The following is a 24,476-nucleotide window of genomic DNA, read 5'->3' on the forward strand; positions in this document are numbered from 1 at the left end:
CAGCATTAGCATACTGTAATAACAAGAATAAAAAAGACTAACTAAACCTTAAGAGCAAACCAGCACAAACTCTAAACTCCCAAATGTTTCTGAAGTGAGTTCATGAGCGATGACGTCATCTTCTAGAAAAGTTTCTGTCCTCAACAAGATCTGCTGCTTACAGAACATCAGCACAACTCTACAGTACAGCACTCTTGTAAAACAATCCACGCCTTCAGCTACATTTAGACACTGATGTGTGTGTGATAAACACACTACATAATAAAAAGTGCACCTGCAAAAAGAAAAACACTCAAAAAATCTGCAATCAATCTAAAACAAATAGCAAGAAGCCTATAGGGAATAAAAATAATAATAATAAAAAAAAAAAAATATATATATATATATATATATATATATATATATATATATATATATATATATATATAACGTACAAAGAATAAAAACATGCCCTGTTTGTTTTTATACAGGTTTTACATTTACAAAAACAATATTTTACCACTTAAATGTTACCGTCGGTAAAAATGCATGCAAAAAGGTTCACATATAAGAGCTCCCACCTCGGTCCGCGTTGAAAGTGTGACAGTGTGATGTGTCAGACCAGAAGCAGTTTTCTCCGCTGTCTTTCAGCTGTTTTGCAGTGATTTTAGTCGTTGCCACGTACAGAAGAGCCTCTCACACACGCGCGCGCACACATCCTCGTAATAAACGCGCACGCACATTCCCGAGCTCCACGATGAGCATTTAACAAACAGCATAACAGTCTCAAATATAACTTCATATCAGCTGACCTAAACTTGAGTACAACCTTTATGCACATTGAACGTCACTGACTCTCTAATGGCATTGAAGAACCACGTGTAAACACAGATGAAGAAGGATGAGGACACGTCTCTGTGTCGCCAAGCAAGAGAAGAACCTTCTGGAACAGTCGTAATACTTTTGTGTTCAATTCATATGCATGGTGCTGGAGCTTAATCGAGGTATTTGATTAATTTAGAGATTTACTCCCAGTAAAGTTGTCCTGCCCAGCATCCGAGATCGATGCGAAAAGCATCTACACTGTGAGATAATCAGGTAAAACGAAACCTGAAGGGCTGCACGTTCACTGTCTGTCAAATAACGGAAATAAGAATCACTATATGTTAGCTTCATATAGCTACACGAGAGTTCAGTTATCATGAATACAGGGCTGTATTTCGTGCTTATCAAAAAAAAAAAAATAATAATTATCTTATCTCTGCAACAATCAAAACAATTCTCGAAAGGCAGATAGTTTACTTCATCAGTCTGTGCATTGGGTCAAAATGAGTCTAAATGAAGAAGCTGGTCACATGATTTAACTGTACTTAATTATACAAAGTCTTAAGGAGTAGTGCTGATATTTAGTCCAGTTTGTCTCTGTTTGCATGGTTCAGAAAGACTGTCAGCAGTTGAAGTCCAAATGACTTTGCATGATGAGCAGTTTTTCTAGATTGAAAAATAACCATGTTATATTAAAGAAAAGGTGCATGTTTTGTTTCTTTTTTTTTACTCTACAGATTCCGTAGAACATTCAATTGAACTGAAAATCTGATGAGAGGCTGAATTGCAGAATGGTGTCATAAAAATTCTTAATCCATATTGGTGTTAGAGACTAAAGAGTATTCATAATAATAGTATCAATTAATCATTTGAAGTACAGAAGCATTTTTTTTTTTAAAAGATTGAATAATCAAATGTTATTTTTCAACTAGACAATGTTCCTGCCCTAACTGCAAAGACCACCAAGAAGCACCTGGAGAATAAGTCCATCTGGATCATGTTTTGGCTCCAGATTTTTAATGCTATAAAGAATATCTGGGTCCAGTTCTCACACGTGTGGTCTTTGCATTTGACCACTTCCCTACTTGATGTGTTTCCTGTGTTTGGCCAAAGTTTACAAGTGGATATGAAGACTGAAAGTGTGACATTTGGTTACCTTTATTTGCACATGTTGATTTTTGATATTTTGCACTTTAAAATATTCCTCCAAATCTCCGTTCAGTAATCCTTCTGTAACAGACGACACAATTTAATTGTGGTTTTTAATTAAGTGATAAAAGTCAGTTACAGAATACCCATACTCGCCTCTGCACCAATAAAATGTGCAACATATGTTTTGCTACCAAATTATATGTAATAATAGTTTTCAGACCCTTGAACTAAACTGGGCTGAATAATGATGCATGCCTTACAGTTGATATGGATGAATTGTGCAACACTGACACAGTTATTGATCTGAACTGAAACAACTAAATGGATTATTTCGTTGAAAAATGACATGATTATCTTCAAAAGAGCTGTTTTAAAGCCACATATACACAGTTATTTTCCTTTTATTATATGTAGCTGCTTTTAAATAGTATCATCGGCCTATAAATGTGTCTGAAGAATGTTGTAGAGGTGGACGCTGGTGAGTACCATATGAACTTTCTTCTTCACGTTTGTATCTATGTAAAGTTCTAAGAACATCAAATTGAGGATTTGAAAATATCTTTCCACTTCTGTGCAACAATGTGTGCTGTTAAAAAGCTATGTGTCCTTAAGCTTCAAGGTGCCAAGCATGTGCCACACCCCTCTTGGCTTGTTAATTTACGATTAACTTCTAGCTCCACCCCCCTGATCTCAAGCCAATTAGGACACTATATAAATTGCACCTGTGCCCACAGCCTGGGGCGCTGTAAAGGGGGGTAAACGATGACGATTCTTGGGGCCCATGACTAAGAGGGGGCCCAGAGAGCCCCCAATAAAATTGTGGTGCTAAAAAAATATTTGATAGTAAAAATTATTAACTTTAAATTATTATATTTGCTGTTTTCTGGTGTCAAAAAAATGTATTTGTTTAGGAAACACAAACGTCCGTGGGCCCCTCTCCCCCTCTTGATTATCATAAATTGGTTCAGTCCGCCCAAATTGTATCCAGTAACCAAGGCAACACAAACAGCTTGACTTCACTTATAGCGCCGGCGGATTCAACTTGACAGAGGATGTGAAAATGCCCCTAAAATCTGGAAGTCAAAAACGGAAAGAGAAAAAAATAAGGGTCGACAGTATGTTACCCAATATTTCACAAGAAAAGGTGGGTTTGTAGGTAGGCCTAAATTGTTAGTGGACCGCCCGTGACAATGATCGTAGCCTACGGCACTTTTCTGTGCGTACGCACGCTTTGTACATGAAGCCCTAGGTCTCTACGGTAGCATTTTTCGATAAGTTAGCACGTTTCGATAGAGCAGGGTGCAGCAGGTGCACGGCTTTGCCTCACATGCAGCTGGTGTCGGCATCTTTGTACGAGGCGGCACCCACTTTCTGCACCCTGCTGCGGTCCACGCTGTTGCACCTGTCTTGCAAGCAATCTAACTTCATGAACACGAACTATCAGCTATTAAAAATATTAGGTTAGATTAGATTAACTTTATTGTCATTGCCAGTGTACAGTACAAATATTTACAGTACATTCATACAAATATAAATATATGTGAATACACTATATGACACATGTACAGCTTTGCACAGTATATACATTATACAGTACTGAAGTAGTGCAGTATTACAGAGGACAAATTACGGGTGTGGACATGGGACGGAGTTCAATTGTCTGATTGACTTAAATATATGAGAATGATAGTCAAAATAGCATAAAAGCACATGATTTTATGTAAATTAATATGAAAAAACTCTCAGCTGTGTTGGGGGCCCTGTCAAGATTCTTTTCATGGGGCCCAGAAATCCTTAGCAGCGCCCCTGCCCACAGCACCTTCATTCTGGTGCACATGGATGCACTGTGCAGAGGACTGAGTTATTTTCCTTTGTTTTTCCCTGTGTGTGTGTATTTGACCATGTAAGTGCTTTTGTTTGACACTTAATTATTCTGTATTTCTTAAGTTTGTCCTAAGTGTTTATTTTGCTGTATTTCCTGCTTAAGCATGTTCTTTTAGATATGTATTTGAGCTTTAAAGTATGAGTAGATGGCCTTATGCATTGTTTAAATTACGTTTTCTCCTGTGAATTTAATGTTATGTTTATTGTTAACTAAATCACTGTAATTCTGTCCTTTTGTAGAAACCACACGCTTACACACATACACCCCTGCATACACACCCATATCTAATACCTGCTAAAGAAGGAAAATAAAGACCTTAACATCAGAGTGACTAGACTGGACCTGTTCTTATTGACAGCCCCATTGGCTTCAAGCTAGCTACCTAAACATCCTCCTACTCCTTTTCATGGTCCTTCGAGCCGGAGCTCATTGTTGATCAGTGGATATGTCTAGTCACTCTTTGCCCTCATTGTCTCAGCATGAGCGGCCACGTCGCCAGGCTCGGCTCCCCGCACGTTATGATGATTTCATCCTACAACATCATCAGCAGTCGCAACCTACAGCAGAAGCACCAGAACAACAACTGCTCCATCCTGCATATATTCCTGGTACTGGTCCTCATTATCAACCCTGGAAAGAGGATGAGTCTGAGGAAGAGCCAGAGGAGTTGGAATTGCCCTCGGAGGCAGACATTCAGGAGGACATTCCACACCCTCACTCACCTGTCAGATCTGAGAGAGTGCAAACCCCTGATGTTGAGCACCCACATTCCTCTCCAATAGCTCCCATTCCTGATGCTCAAACTGCACTCCTACAACAATTGGTAGAAGAATTAAGAAATCAGGGTAGACTAATCCAGCAGTGTATGCTTAGAAGCAGCACTCACTCCTCACGGTCTCGCTTGCCATCCTCTTGCCCTGATAATCTTAACCTTCAACCAGCAGCATCTCCACAAGCCCATACAGAGGACCATAGGCCCCCTCCTCTCCTACTTCAGCCACAGCTTCCATCTCCTTTGCCTCCTGTAAGTCGTGCCCCTCCTACCCAACCTATGCCACAGTCATTGCAGAGCACGCATCCTCCTGGCTGTGGTCAGTTTCCTGCCACATATCAAGCACCAGCCTCCTATTATCCCATGCACCCAGCCTATACACTGCCAAACCAACCTTTGCCTGGTGTTTTGTCCTATTCTGTTCAGCCGGCATATCAGTCTCTCAATGTGCAGCCTCACCATCTGACATCGGCTGCCCCTTTAAACCAACTAGCTCCTCCTAGTTACCCCTTGCAGTTAAACCATAGGAGGGTAGAAGGTCCTTCTTTCCCTGATCTCACAAGGGAAGATGAATGTCAGTACATGATGTTAAAGATGGCCCTATCCAACTTGTTAGATCCAAGAGAATCGGAGCAATATAAATACCACATCCTGTTGGATCATCTAAAGGTAGACCAGGCGAGGAGACTTGCTTTGGCTTATGTTTATGCCCCAGATCCTTACACTCAAGCTATACGAGCCCTAGATGAGCGTTATGGTCAACCTAGACAGCTTGCTTTGAAGGAGCTCCGGACCATCATGGAGATGCCTGTTATTCGTACAGGTGATGGTAGAGGCTTAGACCAATTTTCACTTCGAGTGCAGGCATTAGTGGGCCTCCTTCAGTCCATGGGCCCTGAAGGTCTATCTGAGTTTACCTGTGGCTCACATGTTGAGCGACTTCTAGAAAAGCTTCCCCATGAGCAGTTCTGCCAGTTTAAGAGATGGATATGTTTGAGTAGACCAGGTTTCCTTTCTTATAACACCTGTTGATGGTGTCTTACCATATGCAGCACCCCTCCTCCGTGTAGACCCCTGGCCCCCTCTGAAGGCCCCCAAGGAGGCCGTAATGTCCCGTCTCCGCAGCTGTGAAAGGCGACTCCTTCAAAATCCACAACAGGCAGAGAACTATACTGATGAGATCCAGAAATTAGTGAATGCTGGTATGTAAAGAAGTTGTCATCCTCTAAAATAGTTCTTATTGACAGCCCCATTGGCTTCAAGCTAGCTACCTAAACATCCTCCTACTCCTTTTCATGTGCACTTTGCAAGTTAATTTATACATTGTGAATAATTATATATTATATTTTTATTATATAATAACAAAGCATATCAAATTTGACATTATGACAAATGCATAAATGGGAGTGATGAAACATCTGCTGAAACACACAGTGGTATTCAGTACAGTAACATTGTGACTTGTCTGGTGTCATTTTGAAAAATGCCACAGTGCTCCGACTCAGAAAGGGTTGGACCCTTTATCCAGCTTCTCTAAAGGACAAGCTATGATTGATGACATGGTCAGTAATTGTTGTCTGATTTCATTTGAAATTTGAGCTGTATTTTCTCCTTTGACAGTAATGCAGCTCCTCCACCCTGTGATCAAGCCTCTCTTTCTCTGTCCTCTGCCAGCTCTCTCCTCTCCTTCCATGCCTTTGGTCTCTCTAAATCCATACACTTGCAAATATCAGCACAGAGGTGGAATCTATTCATTGACTGATTGCAGATTGAAGAGTTGTGCAAACGAGTTTCACACAGCTGTGTCAGAGATTCATGGCTGTGCAAGTACTTTCTATCTTCCTTTTGTTCAACAGTGAATCCAACAGAGTTTGGGGTCTTTCAGTGAGATCGGTGGTGACTGTTAATAACAAAGGGTTTGAAAAATGTGTGAAACAAATGAAGAAGCGTTTCAAGTGGAGCCCAGTTTTATTGAGTGGGTCTTAGCAAATGAGAAATACTGTCAAAACATGGTATCAAACTAATAGTCATTAAAAGAAACGGCAAGTACCTCCACACAACCATAATGCCCAAAACAGTTCATTTCCAGCCATGTCTTCACTTTAAGTTGTAGAAAATCATCATTTTACACATCAAGCAACACTACTTTCAAAACAAACCTGTTTACGTTTACTGGATGCATATAACATAATGTGGGACAGTTTGAATGAGAATTTGAGTGTATGAGTCTGAAATGAAATTATGTTGACTGTTGTTGTTTTTTTAAATAAAGTTACAGATATCTGTTTGTGTGTGTGTGTGTGTGTGTGTGTGTGTGTGTGAGAGAGAGAGCTATGGGAAAAAATATATTGATCACTGATTGGCCTTAACATGAATTTACAGCTATTGGATACATTTTAGATTTCAAAATAACTTCAGTTTGCAACTAGAATCAATTGTGGGCAAGTTAAAAAAGATAAAGGGAAAATAAATAAAGGATATAAAGAGAAAGTGTATAGGACTTTAGAGCGACTGCACTTAAAGTCAAAGCACGCTGTGTTCAAGGGCTCTTAAAATCTCCTTCCGATCAGTTCAGCTTTCATCTGACCGCCAGGACCATCACGTGTCAACAGCTCACTCAGTTCATGACTAGTAGGTTTAAAGTGCACCTGACTTTCACCCAACCCATGAGCGCGTGCGAGAGCAGAAACCGGTCCAACTCGCGCCTCAACATCCGCCTCCTTCAGTACGTCTTCATTCTCCAGAAGAGCGTCAGGGTAAGCAGTCTCACACTCATGTGTCATTTACATTAGTAGATAGTTTGTGTTTTTCATACACTGAATGAAAACACACGAGGATACAAACAGCTGTAACATTAGCTAGTTTATAAGCTACAATCTTGAGTAGCTTGGCTACTATAGAAAGTCTATATTTTCTTTTTCTTTTTTTTAAGATTATCAGCACTATAATACTATCGTATTTGAACAGATGTTAGCGTTAATATTCAATATTAGTAGTTGTAATAGCAGCACAAATGAAGTAGGCCTATTGTTGGCTTTTTTTTTTTTTTGGTTATGTTATATAATAATGCGTCGTATAAACAAGTGTTTACATCCTCAGATTCCTAAATCCATGCTCTAGACTAGATCTAGAGACCCCAGGAAGTCTCGTCGAAACAAAAGGGGGCGCTATAACAGACCGTTTCACTATAAAATAATAAACTAACAGTTTGAACTTAACCTTTATATTAATTAGCCTACATCACATCAAACATTGGCAGAATTTTACATTGAACTTGAAATCAACAGTGAAAAAAATATTTGATTTTTATAATCACCAAATATAAAACACCAAACAGTGGAGCACATTTAGAGATGCACTTACCCTGTTTATAAATAAAATTACCTAAAATAATAGGGTAAAAAAAAAAAAAACCAGGAGAACAATTATCTACCCTAACTAGAGTTTGTCAGAAGACTTGCTTGATTAATTTAATGCTATATTTGCCATTAATCCATCCTTACATTGAACAAGTGTTGGTTTCTCTGTAGTAGTGGATTGGGACAAATGCATGGCGTGAAATGCGCAGAGATTAGCACTGAAACATCAGAGCAGAGGAACATACACCTTTAAACACTCTTAAAAATAGTGCATTACTGTATATATGGTCCTTCATCTCATTGAAACGGCTGCCAAAGAGTTAAGCTGGGAGTTTGAAATCAGAACCGTCCCATGTCTGGATGCTTTGACATAAATGTCACATTGTGTTGACGAGTGGAAAAACACGTCATGTCTCTTTACAATTCAAAGGGAGTGAATTCTTGGTGCTTACATTCTTGACTCTAATGACACAGCTGTCTCATGCATCATACTTATTTACTGCAGATGTCTGTGTCTGATCCTCCTGATATCATACCTGTGCCGAAGCCTCGATCGAGGTATTTTCGAGAAGGTGTACTTCAGCCGTCATCCAGTGAAAGGTGAGCACACGCTGTTCAGCTGTTGTCTGATTTAATCACAAAACAAGACGCCTTCTTTAATACAAGAAAGAAAGAAAGAAAGAAAGGCATTTGGATTCTCTTACAGGAGTTGATTACTTGATCGCATCTAATATGAATTAATATATTTAATTTTTTCCTCCAATACACTTCCTATACTCTTATTTCTTACAGAAAAGGCCAGTTGCTTTGTCCAGATGTTACAGCTGATACACAGACACAGATACAAGGTACTTTTCATGATGTTTCCTTTACAAGAATATCAGTAATATACTGATCCATGTGTCTGATGTCCTCCTTGTTGACACAGAATAACAAAAGTATTATTTCTCTTTTATAGTGGAAGTCTAATAAGGTGTAAAGGTTAAAATATTAACGTTTTTTTATATTTTGAAAGCTTTCATTTGTATGCCTACAAAATAGATATTAGAAAATGCATAAAGTCTACTCGTACACATGTGAGCCACAATATCCAAGTGAAAAAATAAATTAACATTTCTGGAAATTAAATTTAAATATAAAGCCATAAAATACCATATTTACATTTACATTTAGCAGACACGTTTATCCAAATAAGAGACATTTCGATATGCAATAAGAGCTAACAGTATTTGTAATACACAATGCCGAGTTGCAGGTATAAGTCAGATTAGCCACAACCTAGAAATGCAATGCAAAACTGAGAATACATTTAATAAGACAAATTATGGAAGTGGCTTTTTATGCCTGTGTATTAGTTAACTAGTTTGTTATTTAGAGAAGAAAAATGAATCACCTATAGCCTCTTGTGTATTAACTGCTCAACAACATTTTGAAATATCTGACTATATTTATGCACTATTTTTAGTATTGTTTCCTTGCACTTGCATATTGTGTGTTATGTGTATAAATAAAGTCCAGCTAAACAGCTTCTATGTTAAACATATGGAAAAATCACTGAAAATAAACATTCAGCCACAAATGAAAAATTACATTTTTGATTGGGAAAAAAACAAACACTTTAAGTACTGAAGTACATCTTTATATTTAATTTCATAAGTACTTCTATTTGTAATATGGTTAAAATATGCTGACGAATGTACAGACAAGCATTTATCATAAACTAAAATGGCATGCATTTAAATACAAGTACACAGCTGTATATATATATATACACACACACTTTATACTTTAAGTGTAATATGCACAGTAGGATTGAAATTATAATTAATGACTTTACATGTGCTCTAAAATGTTAGCATGCTTCTTATTAGCATGCAGTGTAGTTGACCAGGTGCTTATACAGTAAATATATACAACAAATATATAAAACACTATTGAAATGTGTAAAATTTGTCAATATGGCTCAACCCATACAGTAGCTTTATGGAAGGAAGTTAAAGTCAATGTTCATTATTAAATCAATATTTATCATCCATTCTTGCATGTCTTTGAAAGTAATGATGAGATAATCAGGAGTGACTGTTCATCACACAAAGCTGTTGTACTGACTTGAAAAGAAGTTGAATATAGAGCACGATTCATGTTGTTATATTAAAGGTAAGGAAGGTGATTTCAGAGAGGCTAGAAATAGCAAGCTAGCATTGAAACGTAAGACCCCACCCTCCCTGGAAATCAGTCTCCAAAGCCACGCCTCCAACAAAACACAGACGAACCAGCAACACAATGAGAGACGGCGTCAACGCTGTCAGATTAGCTCACGTCGCATTCACTGCTGAGAAAACATTACTGTACAAAATATATAATATTACAATAATAACGCCTTTCATTCTCGCAATAATGAACGCACTGATGACGGATCATGTCTGTGTGAACATGGTTCATAGAGGGATGCAAATACATACTCTGACAGGCAGGTAGGACAGCCAATCAGAGCCCTCGGACCGCGAGATATAATTGGACGAACATTTTATAGTCCCACACCTTCCACAGACGATATAAATATTAATGTTTAATGGTTTTAGAAATGTGAAGAGACTTTCAGCCAGCATAAAAAGATTTAACCAAATCGCCTTTGCTTCCTTTAGTGTTTTTATTTTATTTTTTATACTTGTTTTAATTTTGAAGCATGACAGAAAAAATACAAACCTGGGTGAAAATTCCTCAGCATCACACCTTTTGGCTTTGGAATAACAATGTTTGATGCAATTTTCTTTTAATAGTTTGGGTGTCTGTCACTTTGGCACACACACACACTTAAAAGACAAACCCTTATTAAAGTTGATGACTGCTGTTTTTTTTAGAAGAAGAAAGCGATGTCAAGCGTGAAGTTAGTGTGGATGATGCGTTTAGACAGCTGCGGTCCATCTCTGCACCCCCTGATCCTCAACATGTTAGTGACACACTTCCATGGCCAGATACACCTCCCATTAGTACCAGTCCATCTCCAGATACGGCCAGAGCCGCTGATGCAGTGTGTTCTGATGCTTGCCCCGTGACTCCAGACTTGCTCAGCAATGATCCCCACGATTCAAACGACGACAGGTAGTGCATCTGCTTTCATTTAGCATGTTTCTTGACCAAACGAGTTTACTACTGTGTTTATATTCTTGCTTGAAGTTTAACAGATCATGGGACAGAGGTACGGACAGAAACTTGCACCACTGAAGGAATCCATCAAGTTCCCAAATCACAGGATGTTCAGAGCAAACCTGGCAGACCCAACAAACCAAGGTACAGTATGATTACACCTCAGAAAGTGATCAGGTCTCTGTGATTTACATATTGTGATGTTTGTATCAGACTCTCATTCTGACGGCACCCATTCACTGCAGAGCATCCATTGCTGAGACACGGATGCAATGCTAAATTTCTCCAAACCTGATGAAGACACAAACTCATCCTGATCTTGCATGGACTGATGACCTGTAACAGAGTGCCATAAGTCACTGGCGAGATCTTACAATATCTTGAATTCTTGGTCTGCAGGGCTGCAACTATTCGTGTGAGCAGGAAGAAGCAGAAATTATCAGGGCCGCACCAGAAAGCCGAACCGTCTCGCAGTGAGTGTGTGGTGGCACAATCCAGCTGGCTCGACGTGTGGAGGGGACGCAAGTAACTAACACTATACAATCTCTGAAAATCACATTAAAAATACACTTCCTTAATTTAGGCCTTTAACCATTTGAAAACTGCTAAAATTAAATAATGCATTTCATGGAATATCATGAATACTGCAAGAACGAGCATCTTTACATAAAATCTAAACAAAATAATGTGCTCTTTCACACCAAATATGTGAAAAAAAAACAATGAAATGCAGACCTAACAGCACAGTATGTTTGCTGAAATCACTGCGTTTTTAAAATATGCACCATGCACGAAGGTAAAATGAAAGATTTTCATTTAAAGTACATTTTTTAAAGGTCATGATTTAAAGAAGTACACTTATTTAGATGTGTTGACAAAGTACTAGATTACAGGTTAACCAGAGTTTATTTGATGCTACATTTAAAGAAACAAAACAAGTTTGTTTTCCACAAATGCAACGCGGCAGTACACTTTAACCAGATTTCAAAGAGAAATCTTTCATAGTTGTTTCAACAGATGTACATAAGACCTAGTTAAGCACTCTTAAGGTAAATTCAATTTACAGTGCCCTCTAGAAGTATTGGGTAATTTCAAGAAACCTTGACAAACCTGATTAAAAGATGAATGAGACAAAACTACAGAATGTCCCATTCCTTCACATACAGTGCCGTGCATAAGTATTGCAACAGTTGCCTAACAGGTCTTTCCAAGTGTTCAGCTGTGTCCTGTAGCAGTAATTCTTCAGATGTTAAAAACAAGGAATCTGTCATATCAGTTATAGCAATTGCTTCTGCATTCTACGTCTTGATTCGATGACAATACACACAAACCGGGATGAAGACGAGGATAGATGGACATTTATCTAAGTGATGAGAAAGCAAAAGTGTGGAGAATATAAACATACAGCCTCATCTGTAAAGCATTGAGGAGGTTGAGTCATGGCATAGTCATGCATGGCTGTTTCTGGAACAAGCTTTCTCAATTTTAAAGATGGCTTAATGTATGAAGACAGCAGCTGAATTCATTTGGAAGGGTACAAAACTATCTCGGCTACCAACATTCAAGAAAAAGCCACCAGACTCATCAGAAAACGCTTTATATTGCATCAGGACAATGACCCCAAACACCCTGTTAGTTCAGTCAAGGACTTTATCAGGGTAAAGAAATGTAAAGATTGCCCAAATCAATCTCTAGATATAAAACCAATCAAAGATGTATTTCCCCAGCTGAAGAGGAGACTAAAGACAGGAACTCAAACCAATACTGATGCTCACATCAAACTCTAAAAGTGCTGCTCTTTTTATTTGCTAAAACACTTGTTGAAAAGGCTGTAACTCTCATTCATCTTTTATTTGCAGACTACACAAAGCAATTTTGTCACTGCTGTCTCAATACTTACGGAGGGCCCTGTGAATGTAAACTACAATACATTTTTTCTTCAATAACATGCAGTAAAGTGCTTAAACATTACAACCAGTTCACACATAAGTAGAAGTAATATTGGAATTATATATAGAGATGCATTTAATATAAAATGTAAACTACTTTACTGCACAATATGAATAGGTTCATTTAAAATGCATATAACATGCAATTAAACGTTTGAAATTTGCATATATAAACAGTATGTTATTTAAAGTTTATTATGTGCATAAGTACTCATATGCAAAGATAAGGTGTAAATGTTAAACTATATTGAAATATTTATTGTTTTAAAGTAAAAAAATTTACAGAAACATTATTGGGGATACATTGTATATCTCACAATAGGCTAAACCGGCAATGCTTTGGGAATATTTATGCCAAATCATGGGTTATTGCTAAAAGGTGACATAGAAGTCTTAAATGCTGTCCGTGTCTGGTGTGACTAGGTCTATAGAAATGTGTTTTAATTTATAATCTTTGAGCTCAAGAACATTTGGTGTGAAAGGTCCTCTAAGACACCCATTATAAAACTGAAGGAAACAAACAGAATAGAGTGCAAACAAAAAGGGAGAGTTCTGTATTGTGTTAAATGTGTATTTGTTTTGCAGGCACAATGTTCTGTGGGTCACTCTTGATGGACATGTCATGTCAATGTGGAAAAAGCGCACGGTGAGTGGTTTCATATTGGCATGACTTTATATAAATAATGATAGGTTTCCATTATCTATTTTATAAACAACACATTTTCAATGTGCTCCAGGACAAGTTCACAGAATATGTGTTTCACATAACAAGCATCACCAACATACGCGAGCAGGATCAAGGACGCTTCTCCATCCATTTACAGAAGAAGCACTTTGAGTTCATGGCTCACAGTGAAGGTAATGCATTTCCTAAAGGAACAGTTTTTCAAAAAGTTAATTTACTCACCCTTAGGCCATCCAAGTTGTTTTTTCCTTCAGTAGAAAAGTTAATTTATTAAAATTGTGGTCCTTGATGATTCATAAGATGCAAGTCAGTTGCTAAAATGATGAGAATCAAATCAATACCCGTGGTTCCTGATGATGTATTGAGATCTTATGAAGCAAAACAATCAGTCGGTGCAAGAAACTGAACATTATTACCTGTAGTCCAGACTATGCACAGACTTCACAGACCATATTATTGTATCTTTATGCTTTAGTACAGTCAAAAAATGACATGAAGCACCTTTAGAGAGGTAATGTCTGGTTTATTTGAAGCATCAGATCATCTGTTTGAGCTGTGTCCTGTGAATGTTGTGTGGTAGCTGTGCGGCAGCTCTGGTTGACGTCTCTCTACACCTCTCGAGGAAGTGAACCGATCACTGCACCCAAACAACACGGACCGCTGACCATGAAAGACCCACGGAAAAAGGTGTACACTGCTATCCGTGGATTCTCCCTTTGGATTTACAGCAGCAAAGAGGTGAGGAAACCTGCTTACTTACGTCAACCTGTCAAGAGAAATGAAAGAGATGAGCAGAGTTGTTAGGAACACAGTTGGTTTTACAATGGTTACTGAATAAGTTTGTGTTTCTGGACTCTTTTACACCATTAACGTGCTTTTCATATCCAGATAGCCATTATGCCTCAAATATAATTTTTTTTCCCGAATTATTAAACAGCCAGTTGTCAGTTATTCATTAGTAGAATAACCTCCATATAACATATTACTGCGTATAATTAACTGATGAAATATTGACCTTGAATAAACTGAATGAACTTTAAAGGGGTCATAAACGGCAGTTAAAAATATATATATATGTTCTGAGATCTGCTTATAATGTTTACATAACATTTAGGCATTTAGCAGACGCTTTTATCCAAAGTGGCTTACAAAAGGATAATTAATAATAGTAATTAATAATCTTATCAAAAAACATAATATACGTAGACATAGGCCTACCTAAAAAAAAATAATTAACAGCAGGATATTTAAGCTTAAATTTACGATTTTTTTAAGACCTGCACAAATTATATAAAATAGTATATAAAAAGCTTGATTTAGAGTTTTACATACAGGTTTTCACAAAAAAAAAAAAAAAAGTTTTTATAAAATGGTAAACTTCACATTTTAGCCTTTAAACCATTTTCAAAGAAAATTTTTTCAAACGTATCAATTATTATATGAACTAAAACAATTATTATTAATAAATTATTATATTAATTAAATAACATAAATATTTTTAATTGTTTCAGTTTATACAATACATTATTTTCTCGCTGATGCAACCATTCACATTAGCAACATGTGTTGATTTTCACATTGGTCTGAACAAAACCAGCAGAGGAGCTTATTGAAAATGCAGTTGAATTTTCTGCCAGCGGGTGGCGCTTTGAGAATAGCAGAAATATAGCAGTCTCCCTCTTAAAGGCCTTACACAAAGCAGCAGCAGCTGACTTTCAAATGTGCAGCGCTCAATTTTAGTCAATGAAATCCTTTTGAAGTTTAATCATTACATTAAGCGATATTACAATTCTACAAGACTTTTTATGGCCTTCAAAACTTTTGAAAGGAACCGAATTTTTGAAAATGCCTCTGTTTCCACTCGCTGAAAGCTTTACATCTGTCTGCGTGCCGTGTGTGTCTTAAAGGTGCAGTAGGTGATGGGCTTCAGAAACATTTTTTGTTATGCTGGTTAAAAGTCTCTTCACATCCGGATAGTAATCATTAAGTTTAGTGGTCTAAATGCATGTTTATATATATATGTATAGCTAGACTGTACTTATTGACAGGGGACATTTGCAAATTGAACTTGTTTGAATGAACAGGACTTCACTGTGGGTCTTGGCATGATGTTCGTGTCGATGAATATAGCGTCTGTGAAGGCGACGGGCCGTCACAGCTTCAGTCTCATTACTCCATACAGGACCTTCAAGTGAGTGTCTTCTTTTCTCTCCTTTTGCAAGCACGTTTCTGTTTGTTTTCTGTTGGTGGTGAAGTAACCCGATGCTTGGTTCAGTTTCTCTGCAGACTCTGCGAAGGAGACGGCCGTGTGGTTGGAGAGTCTGAATGAAGTGATCCGCAGCGCTCTGTCCTACAGCGAGGTGGCTCTTCGACTCTGGTCCAGTCCCTGTAATAAAGTGTGCGCAGACTGTGGCGCGGCTAACCCCGAGTGGGCATCAGTGAACCTGCTGGTGGTCATCTGTGAGGCCTGCGCGGGCGCACATCGATCCATGGGCAGCAACTGGTCCAAAGTGCGAAGTCTCAAACTAGATAATAGGGTTTGGACGGAGCCTTTAATTCAGGTGAGTTCACTTCCTGTCGTTACGCTCTTATATGACCAGTTTAATTTTCTACTTATTTCTCAGTACTTTGAGAAGTTGTGTTTTCAGTATTAGTATTTAAACAGCTTGGAAATAGCTTTATTTTCAGCTTCATAATGTCAGTAGCTTTGGCAGCTCCTTTGAGGTTTATACAAGATGTGGCCTTTTACTTTAAAGACATTAAAGAATGTTTTATGACAAGAAAATGAGTTGTATATGTACAGTGATATCTGTGAACTAAACTTCAGTGGCGTTGCATTCTCTACCATAACTCTAACTTTAAATCAGAAAAACAAAAATGGCTAAAAAAAAATATTCATATCATAAAATATTGTTTCCAAAACATGTCTTATTTTAGTATCATTGAGATACCACTACTTTACAGCTTTAGATTTAATTTGTGTACTTTTTTATTTAATGTTAAAGTCATTCTGTTTGTTTTTGTTCATTTTTATTTAAGCTTTAGTTATTTTTAATACATTAAGTCAAACAAAATGAAACTATGAAAACTATCTCATGAAATAAGTTTGTTTTATTTCCGTAAACATTTATTTTAAGTAAAGAAATGTTATATATATATATATATATATCTATAGTTTTAGCTGCTTAGCATTATGATATATGCTATCCTATATCAAAAATAACATCTAAAAAATTATAAAACAGTTCAATAGTCGCCTTTTACTTAATTACACTATTGTGTCACTGTTGTCTTTTATTTGTTTCATAATTTGATGACACTTGCTGAACTTTGCACGGTTATTTAACTGAACTGGAGCTGAATAATGACACTATTGTCTTCTGAGTTTGCTTCATAACCTTTGAACTTTGACACATTCACACAGTCACTGAACTAAACTGAGCAGAGCAATGTCACTCTAGAGCTGCTTTACCGCTGAAATACTGTACTTTTCTTGTTTCTCGCCGTGAATCTGCTTTGAAAACGAATTGTGACCTAACAGCAGCACACACCTCATGTTTTCAGTTGTTTGTGCTGTACGGGAATAAAGCTGCCAGCAGTGTTTGGGGTGCCAGCATCCCTCCGACGGAGCAGATCAGCCCTGACGTCTCTCCCGATCAGAGGCTGGAGTTTATCCTCGCCAAATACCGCAAAGGACTTTACCGCAAAGCTCACCCGCTCGCCACAAACCAGAAACTGCTTGACCAGGTCAGCCTGTGAACAAAACACCCTACTATATGTGTCCCTGCAGCACAAAACCAGTCTGAAGTCTCTGGGGGATATTTGTAGAAATAGCCAAAAAATACATTGTATGGATCAAATTTGCCAAAAATCATTAGGATATTAAGTAAAGATCATGTTCAATGAAGATATTTGTAAATGTCCTACAGTAAATATATCAAAATTTAATTTTTGATTTGTAATATTCAATGCTAAGAACTTCATTTGAACAACTTTAAAGATGATTTTCTCAATACTTGAGAGGTTTTTTTTTTTGCTTTTTTTTTGCTGGAATTTCTGGATTCCAGAATAGTTGCATCTCAGACAAATATCGTCCTCCTAACAAACCACACATCAATAGAGAGCTGATTTATGCATGATGTATAAATCTCTGACCCTCATGATGGTCCATGGTCACGTGTCATTAGTCGCAGGCGGATGGTGATCGGTGTGTGTGTGTGTGTGTGTGTGTGTGTGTGTTCTCAGAGGCTGCGTGAGGTGGTTTGTGGTGCTGATGTTGAGGAGACACTGTCTCTGCTGTGTTCTGGAGCCAGAGTCTCCTGCAGCATCACCGATCCTGAGCTTCGCTCTGCCATCAGCGAGGCCGAGAGCGCTGGACAAGCCCTGCAGACCGAGCTCCTCCGACACAATGAGTTTGTGGGTGAGTCCAGTCCTGATCACGGCAAATTCATCACAATTAAGTGCACTTTCTATCTACCCTTGATAAACGTGAACAAAATGTAAGATTTAATATTTCACCTTTCATAAAATTCAAGTAATTGAATGAAATAAATTTAAATAAACTTTATATAAGCAATTCAGTATACTTAAGTATATTTCAAATGAATCTCTAAGGGTGCCAATAATTAATGTTTCTTAAAAAAAAATTGTGACAACACAAAACTTCTCAGTGATCTTTAGAATAAATATTTATGAAAAATAAGTTTGGTTAAATGTGTGCTTGCAGTGTACTTAAGTAAATAAATAAAAAAAATACTTAAAAATAATGCAATAGTAATGAAATAAAAGGCCACTTAAGTGCATTTAAAGTTTTACTTTTTAAATCTTAATGATTTTTTGTACACTTTTTATTAAGTATACTTATTTTAATGTGTTGACTAACTTACTAAAGCACATGCAAAGTACTTGGTTATTATTTATTCAATAATACATTTAAAGCAATTTTTTTAAATATAGTCAATTGTAGCTTCATCATTACAAGTTTGGAAAATTAGAAAATCGATTTAAACACATGGCATACAAATTGTAACAGAATAAGTATATTTTAATTTACCTAAATCATAATGTAATTATGAAATTATATATCTATTACATATAGTATTCAAGTTCGGCTTTAGTGAGTCAAAAAAAATAAAATAATAATGTGTGAAAACATTACATTTAGTTGGAACTTGAGTAAATTCTTTTAAAATATATATTATTTTCACTTATATTATTTAGATTTTTTTTTAAAGAGTATGCTAAAGTCTACTTCTTTTTTTTACAAGGGTGACCTATGCATTGTTTTAGTGCAATGGGTTATTTTCTTCATTACTGAACATAAGTGTACAATTCTAAGGTTGTTCTATGCATTGATTGTTTTTAATGAATTTCACTCTTTTTTTTAAGCGGCACCTGACTTTGTGCAAACAAGACATTCAGAGGAGCAGATAGGTAAGATGCACCACTGAGGTCCCTCATCAACATGCATGGAGTTGTTCTTTATGTTTCATTTATAATGACGACGCTGCTATATCATTTGTGTAGAGGAGCTCCATGGAAAGCTGGATGAGGAGCGTTTCTTGTTCTCGCAGGAGAACGAGTCTGCGGCCTGTGATGTGCTGGATTTGACAGAAGTCATCTCCGTGTTCGACTGCTCTGCAGGGTAAGAGCATGACACCATATCAACACAACCCAAAGTTAGGATCGCATTAATGCAGCCGTGCATTACAGATATCATCATGTATGGCAATCCTGTGGTTGGACACGGTGTGTTTTTTAGGGCTATGTACTGAATGTGTCAGTTTAAAGCATTGTAAAGCAATGTGACCGGTTTTAGTCTGAATGACAAAATAAATAGCTTCGGACTGTAGTCACACACTGGCTTATGTTTAATAATAAACTGTTTTCTGAAGACAGTTTTTGTAATTCCTGCATTAATTCAGAAAATACAGACATTTTTATGAAATCAGACTAAAATATTTTGTGTAAATGAAGTGCACTTTAGCATACTTATACAGCAATATTGTACTTTATAATAATATACAGTACTTAATTTGAACTAAAAGTGTTGTTTTGGACACTTAATTGCATGTTAATTTAATTACAATTTAAAATAGAGCTGCAAGTAGAGATGGCGGGCCCAAGCCTTCAGTGCAAACGGCACGTCGGTGGCATCTAGAAAACTGTGCACAGCGGACTCATGCATTTACAGTAACCCTCTGACCGGCTGGCTTTAACGGATACAGCAATGAAAGGGTTACTGTATAATGTTAAGACTGCGAAAAATGCACATTATATTAAAGAACATAAACTACTTTTAAATAGCGTTCATGGCTTATATTAAGTTCACAATTTACGAATAAATTAATAGTTTTTTTGCTGTCTTTTTGCTGACAAACATGCATGGTCTAAAATATACCTAAAAGTAATTTTTATTGAACCTTTAATGCCATTTATTTAAAGCTATGTGTAATTACACTTTCATAATGGTGAAGCTGCAATTTAGTGCATTTAAAATATATTAACACATACAGTTGTAACACTTTAAATGCAAAATATGTAACATATGTAACACATTACAGTTCAATTATAATCAAGTAGTTTGAAGGGGCTTTAGTATGTTAGTCAACACATCAAAATAAGTGTACTTCTGTAAAGCATGAAAAAAATTTTTTTTTATTAAAACATGACTTAACATGTATCTAAAGTAAAAAAAAAAAAAAAAAAACGTTTATTTTGGCATTATTACAAAGTGCACTTTTTAAGATAGTATCAAGAAACAGTTCTGAAAGTGTCCGTCTTAAAGTACGCTTAAATAGCCTTTTATTTTGTTAATATTATATTATCTGCAAGTACAGGTTTTTTTAAATATAATTTACGATTTGAAATGCATTAAAGTGCACATGCAATCAACTGAGCACACTTTTATTTTGAACCTCTAACCTTTCTTTTAAGGCTCTCATATTAATATTTTGTTGAGCAGAACATGCATTTTATTCTGGAAGTGTAATAAAGCTTAGCGTGTGGTTTACAGGCAAACCCATGAGTTTGAAGCGTTATCGCTGACAGACAGTGTGATCTGCAGAGCAGACGGACGAGACGCCCTCCTCAAACACATGCTGCATATCATGAAGGTAAAACTACATCTCCGTCCTAGAGGAGACAGATCATCAGAGCTGGGTGTAACGGATGACATGTAATCAGACTCCTCACAATCAGACCACAGTTTTTAATGGATGTCTGGGAAACCTTGGCCTGATATATTGTCTAACACACTTCACGTGTAGATTGTGCTGGCGGGTGTCGTGGTGGAGGAGGATCTGCTGGGGGTCTGTGCCGTCTCCAGAGCCTCCATACGTCAGGATGCAGCGCTGCAGTGTGCAGAAGTGTGGTGCACCCTTCACGACGGAGAGATGAGCATCCACACCAAACACGGCTCCACAGACACGGTGACCCTGGACAGTCAGACACGCTGCCGTCAGTATCCCAGCCCACATCAGATCACCAAACACTGCCATAGTGCTGTCCATTAAACACATGTGTCTTCTCTACAGATCTGCAGCGCTCCGAGAACTGCATCCTGCTGGAGTCTCCTGACCGGTCAGTGTCCTGACGTCTGCTGCAGTGATGTTATTCAGGCTTTTTTTCTATAATGTGTGTGTGTTTGGTGCAGGACGTTGCACATGCAGTTTGAGCTGGAGCACAGCTGTGTGCGATGGCATGAGCTCGTTCAGAAGACCCTGAGCTCGACCACAGACGGACCACAGCGCTCCGGATCCGTGCCCTGCTCTATAGACCGGTGCATCTCTCACATCACACAGCACGGTGAGTCCCAGCACGCATGAAGAGAACCGCACTGAATGCATGCAAACCTCAGTGCCTTGGTGCTTATATAAAAAAAAAAATAGTCACAACTTTGTGGAAAAAAAGTGTGCTTAATTGTAATGAATATGCACTTTTAGTGCACAAAAAATGAGTAATGCTTTAGTTTCAGAGGCAATTCTCACTATTAACTAGTTGTTTATTAGCATGCATATTTCTAGCATATTGTCTGTTTATAAGTACTTATAAAACATCTATTTAATGCATTATTCTGGTTGAGTAAACTTAACTACCTTACTATTAATAAGCAGCAAATTAGGAGTTTATTGAGTCAAACGTCATAGTTTATAGTGAGAACTGGACCTTGCACTTCATTTAATATGTTAAATTAAAGGCCACTTACGGGTGATTAAAGAGAGCAAAATTTCATGTTTCTTAACACACTTAAGTACACTTCTTAAAAGTGCAGTTTGTAACGTCACAAGGAAATATTAAATCAATACTTTGAAATAATCTTTAGAGCAGTGAACTTATGTTGGATAGTTGGATAGCATACTAAAGCACATGTGAAGTAGTTAGTTATGATTTTCTAAAATCCATTAGATGTTATTTGATGCACTTCACACTGACTAAATAGAGTACATTTTCATGTAACTGTAAATAGCAAGTATATTGATTTAAATGGTTTTATTATTATTATAATAGGTACTGTTTATGAAACTAAGTTAAAGTGTACTACATATTGCAAAAGAAAAACATTGAATTGAAACTCTTTTTAAATGTAGTCTTTCCTTTATTCAGAAGATGACTAATATTGTGATACGTGTGTGTTTGGTCTCATGACTCTGTTGGTAGTTCTGCACAGCTGCTGTGCTGGATTGACCATCGAACGTCTCGTTTATGTAAAAACACCATAAGGAGGTCTCTTCTGAGATGTGTTAAAGAGCAGTGCGGTGTCTGTTGCAGGGCTGACGGTGGAGGGTTTGTACCGGCGCTGTGGAGTCGCTCCTCAGATCAGTAAGCTTGTGGACGACCTGAGCGTTTCTCCCAGAAGAGCGCTTCTGAAAACAGACGAGCTCTCCATCCTGGACATTTCAGGAGCTCTGAAACAGATCCTGCGGCAGAGCTTTGAGATCATACCGCACGCACACAGACCGCTCTGGCTCAAAGCCGCAGGTACGACTGCTCTCAAGACATCAGGTCTCCAGTGAAACACAGCTCGGCATCGCACTCTGCTCTCAGAAACATCTAATAAAGTCACTGCCCATGTGCATAACCTGAGAGAGCCTGAGAGTTTGCTCAAGCTGTAGCATTAAAGAGCTGTCATGCATGCATAAACGGCATGATAGATATCAAGATTGGTGTGCATTGATATGCAGTTGTCTTCACAGTGCTCTCAGACGAGAAACAGAGACTACAGACGTACCACAAACTGCTTAAACAGCTTCCTCCAGACAACCGCGTGACTCTGGCTGCTCTGTGTGGACACCTGCACATGTAAGACAACCCTTCTGAAAAATAGACTTATATACTTAACAATATAATGCCATGCAATTGTACTTTTTAACTATACTTCGTATATTTCATTGTGCTAAAGTGGAACTATTGCAATATTATAATATTTTGCATTTAAAGTCGATCAAACATCACACAATCCTCATCGAAAGAGACATTAAAACACATTTTAGATTTAGTATTAAGAAAAGTGCATTGTGCACAAGTAGCACGCCAAGTAAAGTTTAATTATCATTTCTATATCAGTGAGTCTGTCAGTAAATATGTTAATAGATTTGAACTAGACTAAATGCATTTTAAATAATTAGAGCTAGAAATACAAACACAGACATGCACATTATGTAGTTGTGCATGTAAATATACACATTTAGAAATGTCAATAATGTAAGTCTGAATGTACAAATTTCTCGATTTTATTTCTATTTTTAAAATAAGTCTCTTCTTGCTGCTGCGTCAAGGTCTGTTCAAACAGGAAATGGTTATTTTAAATTGTAACATTTCACAATTATTACGGTTTTAACTGTATTTTTTGATCAAATAAATGCAGCCGATAAAAAAATAATTTTATGATGAAAAAAATATTGTTGTAGGCTGATGTTAAAATATCTATAAAGTGTAAGAATAAAAATATGCAAAAGCATGCAATCACACACACAGCGGATTGAGAAAGTACTCAGACCCTCGTGAATCTGCTCTCTCAGTGTTCAGATGCACAGTCAGCAGAACCGCATGACGGCTCATAATCTGGCCGTGATCTTTGTGGTCACGCTGTTCCAGGAGCTCGCCATGAACCCAGCCTTGAGACAACTCACCAAAGAGCTGATCCTGCGCCACAGAGAGATCTTCACGGTAAGATGCACACTGACAAGAAACCATCCCACTGCCTTCACGTCACAGGAATGACTGTGTGTGTGTGTGTGTGTGTCTTCTGTGTGCAGAGTCATGTGGAGACCGGTGGAGACATCATCACTGTATTGTGAAGAGCTGTTTCTCTTTATGATCGAGGACCGAATAAACTCATCAGCGTCGTGACTGCATTACATATGACTCTAATAATAATAATATTGAAAGAAGAGCATCCAAGATGTAGAGGAGTTTGTTTCTTTATCAGTGTCTCATCAATGGATGCTCTGCAGTGGATGGGTGCCGTCAGAGTCCTAACAGCTGATGTAACATCACAATAATCCACAAGTAATCCAGTCTATCAGTCAATGTCTTTAGAAGACAAAAGCTGTCTGGTGATTTGTGTGATACTTTTAAAATGTTTTTGTCACTAACTTTTTTTTTTTTTCATACAATGGAAGTCAATGGCTACCGGTATCTGTTCGGTTACTGACTTTAATATCACAGTGTATTACCTGCCCATTTAATCATATTTATCATGCTGGCAATAAAATGTCCAGTG

The 24,476-nt window shown here is 37.5% G+C and overlaps 1 protein-coding gene across 1 annotated transcript; it reads left to right on the top strand.

Moving 5' to 3' along the window:
- The first annotated feature begins 7,233 nt into the window (after positions 1–7,233).
- Positions 7,234–24,415, top strand: LOC113038239 (arf-GAP with Rho-GAP domain, ANK repeat and PH domain-containing protein 1-like). The gene is made up of 23 exons (XM_026195516.1): positions 7,234–7,369; positions 8,478–8,572; positions 8,765–8,820; positions 10,834–11,074; positions 11,150–11,263; positions 11,519–11,644; positions 13,654–13,714; positions 13,806–13,926; positions 14,334–14,491; positions 15,838–15,944; positions 16,029–16,314; positions 17,318–17,500; positions 17,999–18,173; positions 19,142–19,186; positions 19,280–19,397; positions 20,769–20,868; positions 21,022–21,211; positions 21,289–21,334; positions 21,408–21,559; positions 22,523–22,732; positions 22,948–23,053; positions 23,773–23,920; positions 24,010–24,415. Exons 1-23 carry the CDS (start codon positions 7,238–7,240, stop codon positions 24,049–24,051), a joined length of 3,012 nt encoding a protein of 1,003 aa, XP_026051301.1. The 5' UTR covers positions 7,234–7,237; the 3' UTR covers positions 24,052–24,415.
- Positions 24,416–24,476: the final 61 nt, after the last annotated feature.

This window comes from Carassius auratus, chromosome 21, assembly GCF_003368295.1.
Source record: "Carassius auratus strain Wakin chromosome 21, ASM336829v1, whole genome shotgun sequence".
NCBI lineage: Eukaryota > Metazoa > Chordata > Actinopteri > Cypriniformes > Cyprinidae > Carassius > Carassius auratus.